At 34.1% G+C, this 17,060-nt stretch overlaps 1 protein-coding gene across 1 annotated transcript; it reads right to left on the reverse strand.

The window, feature by feature from the left end:
- Window positions 1-213: 213 nt before the first annotated feature.
- Window positions 214-8,486, reverse strand: LOC132617306 (3-oxoacyl-[acyl-carrier-protein] synthase, mitochondrial). Its single transcript, XM_060332279.1, has 14 exons — window positions 8,299-8,486; window positions 6,997-7,226; window positions 5,841-5,948; window positions 5,692-5,763; window positions 5,416-5,502; window positions 4,356-4,507; window positions 4,146-4,226; window positions 4,017-4,050; window positions 3,685-3,751; window positions 3,505-3,581; window positions 2,498-2,558; window positions 2,307-2,389; window positions 1,834-1,905; window positions 214-841 (listed from the first exon to the last, which is right to left on the reverse strand). Exons 1-14 carry the CDS (start codon window positions 8,405-8,407, stop codon window positions 677-679), a joined length of 1,398 nt encoding a protein of 465 aa, XP_060188262.1. The 5' UTR covers window positions 8,408-8,486; the 3' UTR covers window positions 214-676.
- Window positions 8,487-17,060: the final 8,574 nt, after the last annotated feature.

A 17,060-nucleotide genomic window follows, 5' to 3' on the forward strand; every position in this document is an offset into this window, starting at 1 on the left:
CATAGTGCCAGACTGCTGGCCACATCATTGCATAAAATAAAATAAGGCAAAAGCCAGAACCTATTGTTTGATCATGGATGTGTGCTAATAAAATTCCACATTCGTAAATGAAAAGAAAAAAAAAACTACATAAAAAGTGTGATGATACTTTTAATGATGTGACCATGCGGGATTGGTCCAAAACAACAATATCACACCATAATATCTTTGGACTGTTTTAGCCAACACCTACATTTCTATAATGCGATGCCTAGCAATGTGGTTTACGAGACACGAACAAGAGTAACAATTACACCACAGTCCCGATATAGTTGTAATCAATTATAAGAATCCCCTATTATTTGAAAGAAAGAAAAAAAAGGTTCTCGTTGTTTACATTTTCTTCTTGGTTCTCAAGACACATCGCCTGAAAAAACACTAGCACTACAATAATGATAATAATTTTTTTTAAAACGAAACTGAAGCTTCAAGGCAAGAAAAAGTTGGCTAAACGTTTAATTTAAGCAAGCTATAGCCCCTCAAACCTCCACTCTTCCTTCAACTTATTCTCTGTTCTTGTATTTGATTTTGGAGACGGGGCGGGAGGGCTTTCGTTTGCCTCACCTGGTTAACCATAGTTTCTAACGCCTGACAAAACTCTTGTTCCAGCTGGGGTTTTGGTCAACTGGATCCGTATTCAGTTGGTTGAAGTGAAAAGCAAGCAAGAATTTGTTCCTCCAAACCCAAATGAGTTTGATAAACCAGCTTTAATGGTCATCTCCTTTGAAGTAGTCAAAGGCATGAAACCACCATTGAATACTGGATCTGGTTCAAAAAGGTTCAGTGTCAAAGGCGCGATACCCTGCAAATAAACATCAAAATGGTGAGTAGCTCATTCATGAAAAAGAAATTTTACAGTTGCCTCATCAAGTCAAGAAAGAAGCACGAGTGGCAATAGTTAATGTATGTATCTACTGCCTTGACCTTTATCCCAAATTAACCAACACTTTTGTCATCTAAAATAAATCTTAGAGCTAAAAATCCACTAAGAAAATCACGTCCTGGCCCTCTGTGTTCTCTGACAATAAAACCTCCGAAGTCTCAAAAGTAATTCTCATGTTTGACATCCATAAAATACACCTGTTTTCTCTATTTTCCTTTTTGTATAATACTTTCATTAATTGTCTATTGGTGTCATTTTTCTTGTTAAACACTTAAAGGATGCTGAAGATGAAGCCAATAAAGAAACAGGGTAAAACTAGGAAGGAGTCAGCATATGCACAGATTTCTCCTGCCCAGCACAATAATTTCAACTCATTCCACAAATTGTTACCTTATCCACTTTGCTAAAGCTCTCTGGGTAAGGTGATCATTCAGCCTATGGCAGTAGCTCTTCTAATAAGATGCTCATGGTAATGCCTTAGCAGACTATTCACTTTATGACAACTCCTTATTACAACCTCTGATAGACAACACCAGTAAGTTGACCTTTATCCCCCCAGGAAAAACAATAGAATTGACGTAAGACACATGACCCCATTTGAATCCCGACCTTCGCATTGAAGTACTTAAATGTAGTTTGAAGTCAAATGAAGATCATAAGTCCATCAGTTTCATATTCTGTATAACACCAAAAGCAACATAATTGTCTCAATTTATCCAGCAGAAGTATAGATTTTGCACAGGCTACTAATGTAAGGTCAGATACAAAATGATCTTAATGGAATCTCAGAAACAAAATAAAATTCACCATGTAGCACGGAAGGAGATACGATTGAGTATGAAGAATTCAGAATCATCAAATGTTAAGAGACGTTTGGAAAGTCTTCTCTAATATAAATGAGACATTCTTACGTGGTGTATTGCCAAGACAGTAAAAATTGATTCAACAGCTCCAGCGGCTCCAAGGAGATGACCAATGGCACCCTGATGTGTTGGGGTGAAAAATTCAGCAAAGATCATTAAGAAAGGGAGAAAAATTATATTTCATCATGTCAATATTGCAGATAACGTGCTATAAATTGAGAAAAATAGGGTAATGCAGATAACATGCTAAGCATCCACTAATAATCAGTTAATCACAGTAATATAGAAATAATTCAACAAGGTGATAGTTCGCTGAAAGCACATGAAGAGGTTCTTTTTTTGAGACCGACACATAATAGTTCTAAACCTTTTATAATCTGATGCAGAAAAGACATGACAAGAGGTCTCCAACAGAGCAAAACTCTTCTTCAATTTTGGTTCTTAGGATACTCGGAACTTTATTGATTCTACTGTAAATTAATTAGTGATTAAACCTGGTTAGAAACCCCGATTCTGATTACCTTTGTAGAGGATATGGACAAAGCCCCCGATGTAGCATGATCAGAGAACACAGATTTTATTGCATTTGCTTCTGCTGCATCACCTGAGCAGGTATTTCAGTAACACATACAAAAATGTCAACTTTCTGTTTGCCATTGAGGGCATAAATTGAAATCATTACAGAGCACCTTCACAATTGCAAAATGATTACCAAGGGGTGTAGATGTAGCATGAGCATTAATATAATCCACTTGACTAGGATGAAGACCAGACTGCCAATGACAAGAGGGGGAAAATTAGCTTTAGGTAAAAACATCTACATATCAAAACAATATCACAATCTTAACTCTCTGCTTAGAAGGCTAGAAAGGTCTCTGCTCTAAGTTGCATAAATAATAGACGTCTCTTGCTCTACTTTCTTGAACTGTATACGAGACTCTAAGTTTCTATGTTTCAATCAGATCCAAAGTAGAGGTTTCAGGAATTGATAGGTCAAGAATGTTCGTCACAAACGATGTTAAGTTTTGTAACTCCATTACAGCTTATATCCAGGATACTGTAGCAGCTAATGGATTCATGGAGAACCATTGTAATGTAAAATTCAATTGCAAATGACTTCACCAAAAAAAAAAAAATCTTCACCAAAAATTCAATTGCAAATGAATTTGAATTCTTAAAACAAGTGAAAGATTTGTACAATATCTCAGTCCATTGGCTATTTTAACATCCTTTTTTGGCTACACAACGCTTTGCTTATGTACATATTGATGCAGGACAGAAAAGAGCATTGTTTATTCCACGCAATAGAATTTCACTAACTGTATCTTGCTTTATCATCTTTGGCTTTGTTTGGAAACTTCTAAACTCCATATACACTGGGAACAACCCTGCTCCTGTACAAAAATAAATCGACAGCTAGGAAATTATGGTAGTGGCAAGATGAATGGTTATAGTACGAAAGAGCTAAGATAGAAGAGAAAGAAAGGAAGCTATTATTCAACTTCTTGATGTAATAGTCTTCGATCATAGTAGGCAGGAAAGGTGGTTAAAACATTGTCTACCAGTACCGAGATATTGGTGGTTCATCCAAAGTTGCAAGCTTGAGGGCAGTTCAATGTAATTTATCCTGATTTTAAACACAAATTTACCTATAATTTATTTGGACCTAAAACCACAACAAAGGCAATGACAGAGGTCACAAATCACAATAAACATTACCTGTTTCAAAGCACGTGTCATAGCCAAAACTGCACCTCTTCCACCAATATGCGGTTGTGTAATGTGATTTGCATCACCTAACCAAAATGAATAGGTGATATAAAATTGCAAGCACAAGCATAATGAAGGGATGAATGAAAAGGAGATCAGCTTTACAGGTGAAAATTACCAAAACTTTACCTGATGTTCCATAGCCGCGTAGCTCTGCATATATCTTAGCTCCTCGTTTTCTTGCATGCTCCAGTTCCTTGGGACATTATACCACGTGTAAGATGAAAGAATAGTCCAAGTGATGCTAACTAGCAAAAATAGTAAGCAGAAAGACCAAAGGGGAAAATTAACTTCATAATATCTCGATTAAAGGGTCAAATTGAACAATCAAGGAGGTTTTTACATGGCTACAACATTAGGACGAGGCACCCCAATCTCGGTATGTTAAGGGGATAAGCCCCGTCCCCCTATTTACTATCTGAACGAAATACAATTTAAAAAAAAAAAAAAAACAATCTCACCTCTAATACCATGACTCCAGAACCTTCACCTATCCTGCACTCCAAGATGAGGATGAAATATGAAGGTGAATCATAATCAGTTCAGATATAAGAATATGCAACCTTCTTCAAAGTATGTAAATTACTTACACAAATCCATCACGACCACAATCAAATGGCCTGGAGGCTTCATGGGGTTTTGAATTATACTTGGTAGTCAATGCCCTTAACCTAAATCGGAAATGGCAATTGTCAAAAAGATAAATAACAGAGAGAGAGAAGGTGCTAAGGGTTCATTATCCAAGTAGGTCTAAATAGGGACAAGTGATGCCATAGACCAATTCAATATCTTAGGTGTACCTACAGAATCCAGCAATAGATAAAGCATCAATGCTGGCTTCAGTCCCACCTGCAACCATCACATCTGTATCTCCAAGCTGAATCATCCTGGCAGCATCACCAATTGAATGAGCTCCAGTGGCACAAGCTGTCACAGCAGAATGGTTTGGTCCCTAGTCATATTCACAAATAAGATAGGCATTACTCTTTAGTAGATTGTATACGTTTTAACCAAAAAAAAAAAAATTGTATACGTTGATCTAGTACCAACAAAAAGGCAAGAAAAGTAAGGAGGTTAAGTTAGTCACATAACCTCTTCCTTTAAGTTTATGCATAAGCAACAAAAGTACCTTTAATGCAGAATGTTAAAATACTAGTCAAGATGAAGTATGCATATTTCCTACGTAGTGAAATTCTTAAAAATATGTCAGACCATTTCCAATACTTTTTTCAAGTACATGCAAAAGTTTTAGAAATTGCTATATGGTGCATGCAATATAGTAAGGTCAGATGAAATAATCACACTTATTGTGATATTTTATATATCAGTCTTATTTATCATCGATTTCCTTAGTATTGTTTTAAATCTTTTAACCTTATCTGACCCCCTTTTTATGCTTCTATTGAGCCGAGGGTCTCTCGGAAACAGCCATCCTACCTTGGTAGGAGTAAGGTCTGCGTACATTATACCCTCCCCAGACCCCAAGATGTGGGATTTCACTGGGCTGTTGTTGTTGTTGTTGTTCCTTAGTATTGTTTTTACCATTGTTTTTACCACTATGAACACAATTTAGAAGTCGGATTAATTTCTTAAACTCCGTGCCAGTCTGACAGGATGTCTGTTTTTTTTTTTTCTGCTTTCTCAATTATATGGTCGGACAAAATAATCACATAACTGATGATCAACGTTTAAAGCAATAAAATGAACAACAAAGAACTAGACCAGATCCTAATAATCAAGCTTCTTTCTTTTTATTTTTCCTTTTCCTTTGTTTAATAAGTTCTGGGTTCCAAGCTCTGTGAACTTCCATTACTTCAGATTTATACAATTTTCATACATTTCTACAATGCTATTACATACCTGAAATCCATACCTCATGCTTACGTGACCAGAAGCCATGTTGATCAATATCCGTGGGATGAAAAATGGACTAAGCCTGCGTATATTCTGGCATCAGAAAGTATATTTGTCAGTAGTAATTGCACAATCTATATATTCATGGGTAATTCACAGCAATTTAGTAGCAAAGACCACTAGAAAATGACGACATCGGGAACCTTTTTTTTTCCCCCTTTTTTTGATAGGTATGGTCTCACTATGTCATTAGCACTCAGCTAGATAAAGCTATTAACCAACCTTTTCACAGATCATTCTGGACGCTTCCAATATGTCACTGATACTTCCAGTTCCAGCACCTAAGGAGACACCCTGATGTACTTTCCTCTTAGATACCCATGAAAAGCAAGAAAAATGATATTCTAACATCAGGTTAAAATAGGTAATACCGTCTGTTCCTTCTCATCCTGCTCAGTGGGAATCCAATTAGCATCTTTAAGAGCTTCATCAGCAGCACATAATGCATATCCTATAAATCTTGCAATTGATCTATGCTCCTGCCAAAGGTAGATATCACAAGGCAATTATGGGACCAACATGAGCTATCATGCAAAAGCAGCATTACTGGAAAATTTGTCACTCACAATAAAATCCAGAATCTTTTTCCCTTTCTCCCCATGAAGAGAGAAAAGGGGTAGAGAGATAACGAGATTAAAGCACCAACAATTTCATTTTAACACAACCACCTCAGCAAGACAGCAACCCCTTTTAACCTGTATATCATTATCTAGTTTTAAAGGAAAACTACTGATTGACAACATGAAGTAATATATCATTAATCTTAGTATTCTGCACTTTATTTTTATGTTCCCCACAACAGAAAATTTTAAACTCAAAGGATTTATTTTCCATCAACAACCATTGGTATTTGCTAATCTGCCAATTAACAAACAAAAACTAATGACCATTCTTGATTCTTTATGTAAACCATGCATCATCAAACTATATAACGTACCACATATTGCATCCATTTCTACTAATGGTACTAAAATGTTCTATCCTATGATTTAAGTGAATGTAGCCTTTTCCTAAGTCTTTTATATCATGACATAAAAGTAAATTCAAAATCACTTGTAATATGTTCCATTGAAAATCTTAAGAGACCATTTAAAGGACACATAACATAGAAAGAATGGCTGCCACATATTTTAATTTTGTTTCATGTGCTTGTCTTCTGAGCTGAAGATGCTCCAAAAAAGACAATATTTTATTTGCTTTTCTGAAAAGGTCTTTCCTTTTTCCTTTTATCTGAAAAAAGGTGGATCTAAAACATGTCCTGCATCACATTTAGTTGTAAAAAAGTTGCAAAATTAAATGTTAAACAATTTTAGTACCACTGCAGTGTTTTCTTGGGTAAAGGCAGTGGATTAGCAATCTAACGCAGCCATGCTAATGATATTGATAGCAGAGATTGCTAGGAGTAAGGGCGGGCCGGTGGAGGGGTTAGAAAAAGCGGCATTTTACATTTTCAGTTGAAGACGTCATTCCAGAACATTTCTACACATACAACAAAGATTAATATAGTGATTGAAAGTTGGGTGGTACCTTAGAGTTTAGCCACAACTGCTCATCGAATTCTCCTGAATTAGAACCACAGGGCACGATTGCAGCAACTTTGGATGTCAATTGATTAAATGTATACAACTTAACTTCTGGGTCAAAATTATCCATTTTCAAATCATCAGGAGATATAGCTCTTACACCACATTCCCCTTCTATTAGCCTCTTCCATGTGGTTTTCACTCCACATCCAAGGGGAGTCACCATCCCTAAACCTGAAACAAATTTACCAACCAAAACACTCATGATCTATAACACCAGTTATCCTAAATTTCTAGTACAGCATGCACCTGTTGAACCATAAGTCTGCGCAGAATCATCACACTTGTTTCAGGATTCACAAATTTTGCACAATCAGACTAAAAATGTAAAATGGCAATCTAAAATCTAAACCATGTGAACTAGAGATGATATTACTATGAGGATATCCAAGGTTAATAGGTTATGCTATCTAAACACAGCATGCTTATTCTTCCACTCGGCCGTTCTAATCTTAGTACTTAACACGTTTCACACCCATGTATAAATCCAATTAATAGTAACAAAAAACATTTTTTCCTAAACCACATAGCAATTCTAAGGTTACAAAGTTTTTAACTTAATTATATGCACTGACTGCATAAAGGATTTTTACTTGATCAATGTAATTTAACTGCTTATAATAGGTTTTTACTTTGTTTTCTAGGTTACTAAACTAGACTTACTAAAAACAGTTACTTGCAGGTCAGCTTAGCATGAAGGTCTTAAAAAAAACCACACACTCCATTGTAAAAGACAGCCAAAGATTCAAAAAAACCAATTTTGTTCATTTGGATTCACTGAAAATTAAGCCCGTTTCACAGTTAAAACGGAACGAAAAGGAGAACAAAAAAAAAAAAAAAAAAAAAACAGCTTTCTTTTTTTCCTTCAGGACCAGAATACATTAACCCAAGTACTAGACATAACAATTCAAACCATATAGTCCCTCCATTTCAATTTGTTTGTCTTTCTTTCCTTGTTTGGCAACTCTTTAATACCAACTTTCCAAACGGCAACAAGATTAAAGAGCATTCTGGTACATTCTTAATTAACATGTACTACAAGATTCAAAAGTCTTGGGTAATTTCTTAAACTCCGTGCCAGCCAATTCTTAACGAGACAAACAAATTGAAAGTGAATGACTAGGGAGTACATGTCTATCAATTCCCAGAATTCAAGCAGATGATATCATGGGCACTATCTTGTCAATCTCAACTTAGGTTAAGCTTAATTGACAAAATAGATAAAGTTTTGCTTTAATTGAATTACCAGTAACAACAACCCTTCGAAGAGGGCGAGTAGGTGGAGGGTCAAAGGAAGTGCATGAGCTGAAGTGAAGGCGGGTACAAATGAATCCTACCCATTTTCTTCCCCTCATTGCTTGCTGATACACAATATACTCCCTTCAAATTTTTTAATTTGTCAAGGTGATTAAAAGGAGTGTCTTTGGCTTCTGTACCCCAAAAGTTTCATTATACCCATTAAACTGTTTCCACATTATTTGATTGTGCACAAAATTAAGAAAAAAATAAGATTTTTGAATCTTATGATCTAGAATAGGTGAAAGAAATTTTTGTAGTTAGAAATTTTGTAGTTAGAAATTATTTTGTTAAGGATAAAATAAAAATTTTAGAGTTAAATTGTTGATAAATATAAATAGCTGTTATTTTTTTTTTAACTTACTAAAAAGGAAAAAAGTGTGGTATAAATAAAGACGCAGGGAATAGTAGTTAGGCAGCCCCAACAATGAAAGTTAGGGCCTTAGGGGTGGCTAACTTACATTTGCCACTCTGGCTCAGTGATTAATGGAGTGAGTTGAGAATCACCAAATTTTGGGTTCAAATTTCACCAAAGACGAGAATACTAGGTCTGACCAGGATATCAAAGTTATCAAGAAAAATAATATAAGGCAAAAATAGGAGTTTTGTGTTTAAAATGTATAGACGGTGAGTAAATGACAAAAATGGTTCCTTATGTTTGAGGAAATAAGTTCTTTTAAGTATGCATTAAATAGTTTTGGTCCTTTGAATTTGCCATATAAGTATGTCATATGTATATCATTGTATGTCAAGTGCATATCTTATAGACTCTAAAACACAGACAACCCCGCAAACTTGCGACCATTTAGAAGCTGGAACTACGACTTGTTCCAAGTGAGCACCTGAACATATAATAAAGTGTTTCTATTAGACACTTTCGATTCAAATTAAAAACTTTTGTGCGTAATCTCAAATATAATGCTCATTTCATAGCTAAGTTAACCATTTAAAATATGTCATCTCCTTCACTATACACATTATCCTCAATTTGAACATGCTTGAAGTTTTACAGCTTATTGCCACTGATTCGTACAATTAAAGGAGTTGACTTATTTTAAGTGCTTAACTTATCTACATAATGGGCATTTGAGAACACGCACAGAATAAAATTCAAAATTCGAACCGAAAATGTCTAATATGAACAATTTATCGTGTGTTCTCCGCTCAATTGGAACAAGCAATAGTTCGAGTGTCTAAATGAAATTTATTTCAAGTTTGAAAGGTTGTTGATGTATTAACGTTATCCTTTATATATGCATACGTGACATGCCCATGATATACATATTATATACAAGTGACATACATGCATGAAACTATTTTTCTTCAACCTTGAAATTCAAAATGAAATTTGATCCAAAATCGCCAAATCATTCAAAACTTGAGATATAAGCTTCTCACATATTCACAAGATTTTGGAGCAACATCCTTTCAAAAATGATTCCGATTTTGCAATTCAAGTTTCAACTTTGAAAGTTCATCAATGACGGTTAGCTCTGATTTTTCACATTCTGTACTTGAAAAATCTAAGAGAAGATAAGAACAAATGGGAAGATTTTTAAAATCCTAATATTGTGGGGTTGGTGGATGTTGAATATATTACGTGAAGATTTTGTTACTATGTTTTGAAAGTGGAATAGTATCATACTATTTTTAATTAGGAATCTAATTACATACATCTATGTAAATCTGGTAACGAGAAATTTACTAACAGGCCACCTATAATAGGCCTAAACCAAATATTGGGCCACTTGTAATAGGCCCAACCCAGCAATCCAACACGTCAATTACACTGAAGTTACGCACAAAAACAAAGTTACACTGAAGTTCTGGAGTCAAGAAAACGTAAATATTCTCTCTTTTTCAGTTGGGCTAATAAGGAAAACGATAGTTCGACTTTGAGACTCGCTGATTGGTTTATTGTTTGACAAAATGGATAATGATTAATTTCATTGATAACTTACACGTAAAGATTGTGAAACTATATAGGAGGCTTGTGCTTTTTGCAATAGCCGCATATCCTATTCAAAACCGTGGGGAAAAAAATTTAAAGAATTTGCATGCAGCCGTGTATAATTGAACTATTTGGATCATATATGACAAAGCTAATTAATCCTTACGCTTATTAACGAAAAGGAAATTGCTTTTCCTATAGGAAAAATAACCTAATAATACTACTTAAGACTCTATATTACAAAACATAAGAATATTTTTCCTTATTTACAGAACATAATAACTTAATTACAAAACATACCAGATCTGAAAAAAATTAAAACCCACCCTTCCCTTCCCCTTCTCATTGTTCTCTTCTTCCTCCGGAACAGAGCTGTCCCACCCTCCCTTCCCCTTCTCCCGATCTCTTTCCTCTAACAACATAGCCGCCCCACCATTCCCTTCCCCAATCTGACTCATTTATCACTTCTCTTCCTCCTTCCATCACACTAATTGAGCATTGCAACACCCACTTGCAGGAGTCAGATCCGGCTTTTGGAAGTGGGTTTAATGGGTGAATTCAGGAACGACGAGAGGGATAATGAATTCTATGGCCACCACCATCCATTAGATTTTCTGGCATGTGTGTTGTTAATAATTGATGCTACGATTTGGTTATGTCTCTTAGCATCAAAATACTGATTTGGAAAAAATACTTTCTTGCTACTTTCGTACCTTCCCAGCTATGGGGAAGGCATCCATCTTTTTGTAAAATTATGGTAATTCGAGAATGTGCGTAGATCTGAAGACGGTAATGGTTGATTATGACGAATTCTCTTACCAAACATCGATTGACTCCACCTTGCTTGTTGCCGTATTATATGAAAGTTGTATAGAATGTTGTTTCAATTGTATTAATTTCATTCGAATTTCAAAGTGAGATTCTAATTTGTATGAAAGTTGTATACCATGTTGTTATAGTTGTATTAAATTTCCAAAAACTTATCCTAAACTTTTACATATTTCATACTGTTTTTATACAGTTTTCATACACGTAAAATGTGAGAAACCTAAGCCTTGAGCGAGATAAACACATGTCATACATAAAATTTTGAGCGGATTTTTTAAGCCTTGAGCGAGATATACATATTTCATACAACTTTCATACACAAAATTTTGAGCGAAATTTTTAAGCTTGAGAAACTTTTCGTATATATTTTGTAAGAAATCTATTGTTATGTTTTGTAAACTGTAAAGTATCGTCATATTTTGTAAATATACCCTATTCTTATGTATATATATATATATATATATATATATATATATATATATATATATATATATATATATATATATATATATGTTATTCCCCCTTTCCTATATTGTTTGGTCTTGAAAGACACAAAATATAATTAAGTAAAAACATTTCATAACCATTTAAAATTTTAAATATGACAATTACACGATTTCATATCGCGTCACTTATGGATAAGTTTCTTCGGTTCGACTGTCAAAGTCGTATATACTATAAAAGGAAAAAAAGAAAAAAAAAACATTGCACGTGCATGCTTGCGCACGGAAAAAGAATCCAAATTGTGTGAGATAAATGAAAAACATAATTTAAACAAATAAAAGAGTAACAATTTAAACATTAAAATTTTGTGTCCGTATAGGATTGGGTGTGGATTTGACATTTTCATTTGTTTTTTACGAGATCCTCTGAAACTTTTAAAAAGTCTTCTTCTTGTTACATAATTTGACAAACCACTCTCCAGTTCACATAGTAATTTCAACAATGTAAGCAACGATGAATCAAAGAACTTTTAGTTTTTTTGTGCATAATTATGTTCTTGGTACAATATTATAGAGTCTGACTTTATTGCTCGTGGTTTCTTGTACGCTTTCTTCTTGTTTACTTCAATTATTGGATCCATGCCGAATATGAATCATGCATCTCATTACTTTCATGGATTTTGCATTTTATTTTCCATAGTCTAGCACATTAGTTTACTATGATCCACGTTTAGGATTTTTCATAAATAAACGCTATGTATTTTTATTTAAACTGTACAAACAAAACAAAACCAACGTAATTTCATAAGTGAGTTTTGAAAAGGGTGGTATGTACGCAGTGCTTTCCTAAGCAACATCTAGAACTTCTATGAAGAGAAAGTAAAACTAACCTCCTGCCATGTATAAAATATTAAATTATGTATCCTACTCATATGGGTAGAACTAGATAAATGTATGTTGATTGTTGAGCCCTACATGGTGTGGAAGGTATAATCTGGTCTTTTCTAACCATTTGGATAACTTTTACTCCATGAGTTAACTTTTAGGTTAAATTTAAGGTCCATTTTCAGTTCTTATTATTAGAGTTAGACTTATTTCAATTCTTGATTTATCCGATATTGGATCCACCCATATTATATTGTCCAAGCTTTAGATATCCAGTCCTGAGTGTGAGGGGAGTATCAAGTCTCACATTGGTGTGGTGTGAGGTGGGGGGGGGGGGGGGGGTTGTAATTTGATCTTTTTATATGGTCTCGACAATCCTCACCATATGAGCTAACTTTTGGCGTTGGTTTATGCCAAAAGTCAATCATCTTATCAAAGCTAAACTTATCTCAATTCTAGATTTATGCAATGTTGGACCCTCATATTATATTGTCCATGCTCAGATATCCACTCACGTGAGAGGGGTGTTGTGGGAGGTGTAATTTGGTCTTTTCATATGTTTTTTTGAAAGTTCATCAATGACAGTTAGCTCTAATTTTTCACATTCTGTACTTGAAAAATCTAAGAGAAGATAAGAACAAATGGGAAGATTTTTAAGATCCTAATATTGTGGGGTTGGTGGATGTTGAATATATTACGTGAAGATTTTGTTACTATGTTTTGAAAGTGGAATAGTATCATACTAACAGGCCACCTATAATAGGCCTAAACCAAATATTGGGCCACTTGTAATAGGCCCAACCCAGCAATCCAACACGTCAATTACACTGAAGTTCTGGAGTCAAGAAAACGTAAATATTCTCTCTTTTTCAGTTGGGCTAATAAGGAAAACGATAGTTCGACTTTGAGACTCGCTGATTGGTTTATTGTTTGACAAAATGGATAATGATTAATTTCATTGATAACTTACACGTAAAGATTGTGAAACTATATAGGAGGCTTGTGCTTTTTGCAATAGCCGCATATCCTATTCAAAACCGTGGGGAAAAAAATTTAAAGAAGAATCTGCATGCAGCCGTGTATAATTGAACTATTTGGATCAGATATGACAAAGCTAATTAATCCTTACGCTTATTAACGAAAAGGAAATTGTCTTTCCTATGTTGATTGGTCTTGAAAGACACAAAATATAATTAAGTAAAAACATTCCATAACCATTTAAAATTTTAAATATGACAATTACACGATTTCATATCGCGTCACTTATGGATAAGTTTCTTTGGTTCTACTCTCAAAGTCGTATATACTATAAAAGGAAAAAAGAAAACAAAACATTGCACGTGCATGCTTGCGTACGGAAAAAGAATCCAAATTGTGTGAGATAAATGAAAAACTTAATTTAAACAAATAACAGAGTAACAATTTAAACATTAAAATTGTGTGTTCGTATAGGATTGGGTGTGGATTTGACCTTTTCATTTGTTTTTTACGAGATCCTCTGAAACTCTTAAAAAGTCTTCTTCTTGTTACATAATTTGACAAACCACTCTCCAGTTCACATAGTAATTTCAACAATGTAAGCAACGACGAATCAAAGAACTTTTAGTTTTATTGTGCATAATTATGTTCTTGGTACAATATTATAGAGTCTATGACTTTATTGCTCGTGGTTTCTTGTACGCTTTCTTCTTGTTTACTTCAATTATTGGATCCATGCTGGATGAATCATGCATCTCATTACTTTCATGGATTTTGCATTTTATTTTCCATAGTCTAGCACATTAGTTTACTATGATCCAAAAGTCAATCATCTTATCAAAGCCAAACTTATCTCAATTCTAGATTTATGCAATGTTGGACCCTCATATTATATTGGTCATGCTCAGATATCCAGTCGCGTGAGAGGGGTGTTGTGGGAGGTGTAATTTGGTCTTTTCATATGTTTTTTTTGGCAATGTCCATCATATGAACTAGCTTTTGGGGTTGAGTTAAATTCAAAGTTCATTTCTTAACGTAGAATACTAATTCAGATAAATTAGACGCCAATAAAAGGATAAAAAATATTGTATCAAAAGTAGGATCAAGATTTTAGCCTGCCCATTTCCGATAAATTAGACATATAAATTTGGATGAAGCTACATTCTTGAGGGAGGAGACGTTGTAAGAGCAAAATTTCAGAAATTATTATGCCAAAACAACATGTGCATCATAAGATCACAACTACGGCAATTGTGTTCTAATATATCCAACAGTACACTAATAAATGCGTGAATTGATTTTGGAGAAATATGTGTATTATATATCGCTTCAGTATTTTCAATTTTGATTCTATGATGGATATGCATGAATTAATATTGTTGATGATAATTGTATTGGGCATCTTTTGGAATCCAATTATTTAAGAAATTTGTGGAACAGGATTCAAATTCCATTCAGCTGTCAACATTAAGTTTCTTCTGCTACCTTTTTTTTTTTTTTTGGCAATGAGAATCACATAGAGAGAGGGGGACCACTGTCAATGCAATAGGCAATTGGGATTTTGGAGAATAAGTCACTCAAACAAATAACAATAAAACAACGTAATGTATTATTTTCATGTGTGTATATATACTTTAATAAGGCATTTGGGAAACGGCAATGTGCTAATAGCATCGCTATCAAATTCTTTTTTCAGAGAAGTTAGGAGATAAAGCCATCCTTAGTATATACTATGCATCATTGATCGATTAAATAGCTCTATAATTGACCAATTATTGGTGTCTTATTATGTTCATGACAACACTTCTGAGTTGAAAGGAATTAACAACTACTATATGTAGTTGCATGCCTTGTTTGAGATACAGAGTTGGCTAAAATATCATCCAACTACAAAGGTAAAATTCAATTACGAGAGTCATACAATTTGAAATAGTAGGATTACGTGTTTGAATCTCAGTTGTAGTCCTATGCCTATCTACCGTAACACTATTAAATCAAATGACAGAGAAATTATTGAGAAAAATATGACTTTTTCCGGATGAAATGAAAATTAAATTTATGCATATTATAGGAGAAAGATTTCCTATTCCGATCCCCATACGCCGTTAATTACTGTAGTTGTCACTTCGTTATTCTCCAGTATTAACCACTTCTATGTTAAAGATCATTTGGTTTACATCGACATGTTTATACTGAAGCCTATCGTGACCTTGAGTATAGTAACACATGAGTTCTATACTCCACAAGAAAAAAGAAGTAACGTATAATAAGAAGCTTAAACTTAATTTTGTTTGATTCCCTTCTGGAAATTGTAACTTTATAAAGGTATATGATTCGATCTCTCTCCTTTGAAGCAACCTTTTTTTAGCTGGAAAAAAGTTGAGAAATATGATAGGAGTATGTTGTCATTGCCACAAGAAAAAGAAGTATAACATATATATGATGGATATATATTAGTCGGAGTTGTTGGTAAGAAATGTTTTATCTTCAAAGCAGGATTTTTTTTCTTACGAATTCAAATTAATCAATCAAGACCTAAAGCAGGTGTCAGACACAGGTGAAACGAAAGAAAAGTTGGATATTAGCGGGATAGGGAGGTGGCTTCTTAGGAATGTGCAAATTAAAGAGAAGGATTTTGAAGAGGATGATGAATAAAGGATTGTAAGAGGAAAATTCTGAATTTTTAAAGATAATAAATTAATAATAGCTAAAAGAGCCAAAGAGGTAACGTCTTAATCTAATGGTGAGTATCCTAATGGGGACACGACATTCTTTTCAAACAAACCAAATTTGCCCCTACAATTCTATGAGAAGCCTACATTTGGCGAATGATGCTAAGGCTATCGGAACCTTTTTGTTTGTTCAATCTTACTAGCTAGTGTTTGGGCACGTCATGTCAAGTCGTGTGCATAGGCTGCACCAAATGAACAGAAACTTTTTAAGAACCACATAAATAAGTATAATATGTGTCTCATCATGAATTTTAAAATAAAATCTAAAGAACAAATTACAAATTCCTAAAAATGACAAATGCTGAATTGTTGATCAGATTTAGAGCCTGATTGGATGGGCTTATGCCTATAAGCTGCAAACAGCTATAAGCTAAAAAAAATAAGTTGGAGCAGTCTAATTTTTTTTTTTTTGTTGCTTATAAGCTGTTTTAGATAAGCTAAGTCAAATGGGCCCAATTATTTTTTTGAGCTTATTAAAAAGCACAACATGACTTTAAGTTGGCCAGTTAAACACTCAAAAAAGCTAAAAACAGCTTGTAAGCAACTTATAAGCCAATCCAAACGGGCTCTTAGCGAAACCACTAAAGGCAGAAATCATTCTTAGTTTTATTACTATGTTGTTCCAATAGATAATCACGTAGCTTCCAACAATGGTGCAAAATTTAAGCGAAACTTTACTCCTTTAAAATATTTGCGGACCAATAATAATTTACTACGTATTCTTATGGAATTGACAACCCATCAATTTTACGGCATTATGCATGTATAGTAATATAAAAGGTTAATTTCGAACTGTAATTGTTTGTGGATACATGAGTAAAGTCCTCTGGAAGTTTCAATGTGAACATTAACATCACAAAAACATTTGTAATTTACAATATTTTGTACAACAAGT

This window comes from Lycium barbarum, chromosome 11 (genome assembly GCF_019175385.1).
Source record: "Lycium barbarum isolate Lr01 chromosome 11, ASM1917538v2, whole genome shotgun sequence".
In the NCBI taxonomy this organism is placed as follows: Eukaryota; Viridiplantae; Streptophyta; class Magnoliopsida; order Solanales; family Solanaceae; genus Lycium; species Lycium barbarum.

Excerpts from the sequence above, each read along its gene's own strand:
- LOC132617306 (XM_060332279.1), bottom strand. The coding sequence starts at position 8,407 with ATGAGGGGAAGAAAATGGGTAGGATTCATTTGTACCCGCCTTCACTTC. Across the intron at positions 4,227-4,355 it reads TCTATTGCTGGATTCTGTAG|GTTAAGGGCATTGACTACCA; the intron begins GTACACCTAAGA and ends TTTCCGATTTAG. Across the intron at positions 2,390-2,497 it reads TGCTACATCTACACCCCTTG|GTGATGCAGCAGAAGCAAAT; the intron begins GTAATCATTTTG and ends ATACCTGCTCAG.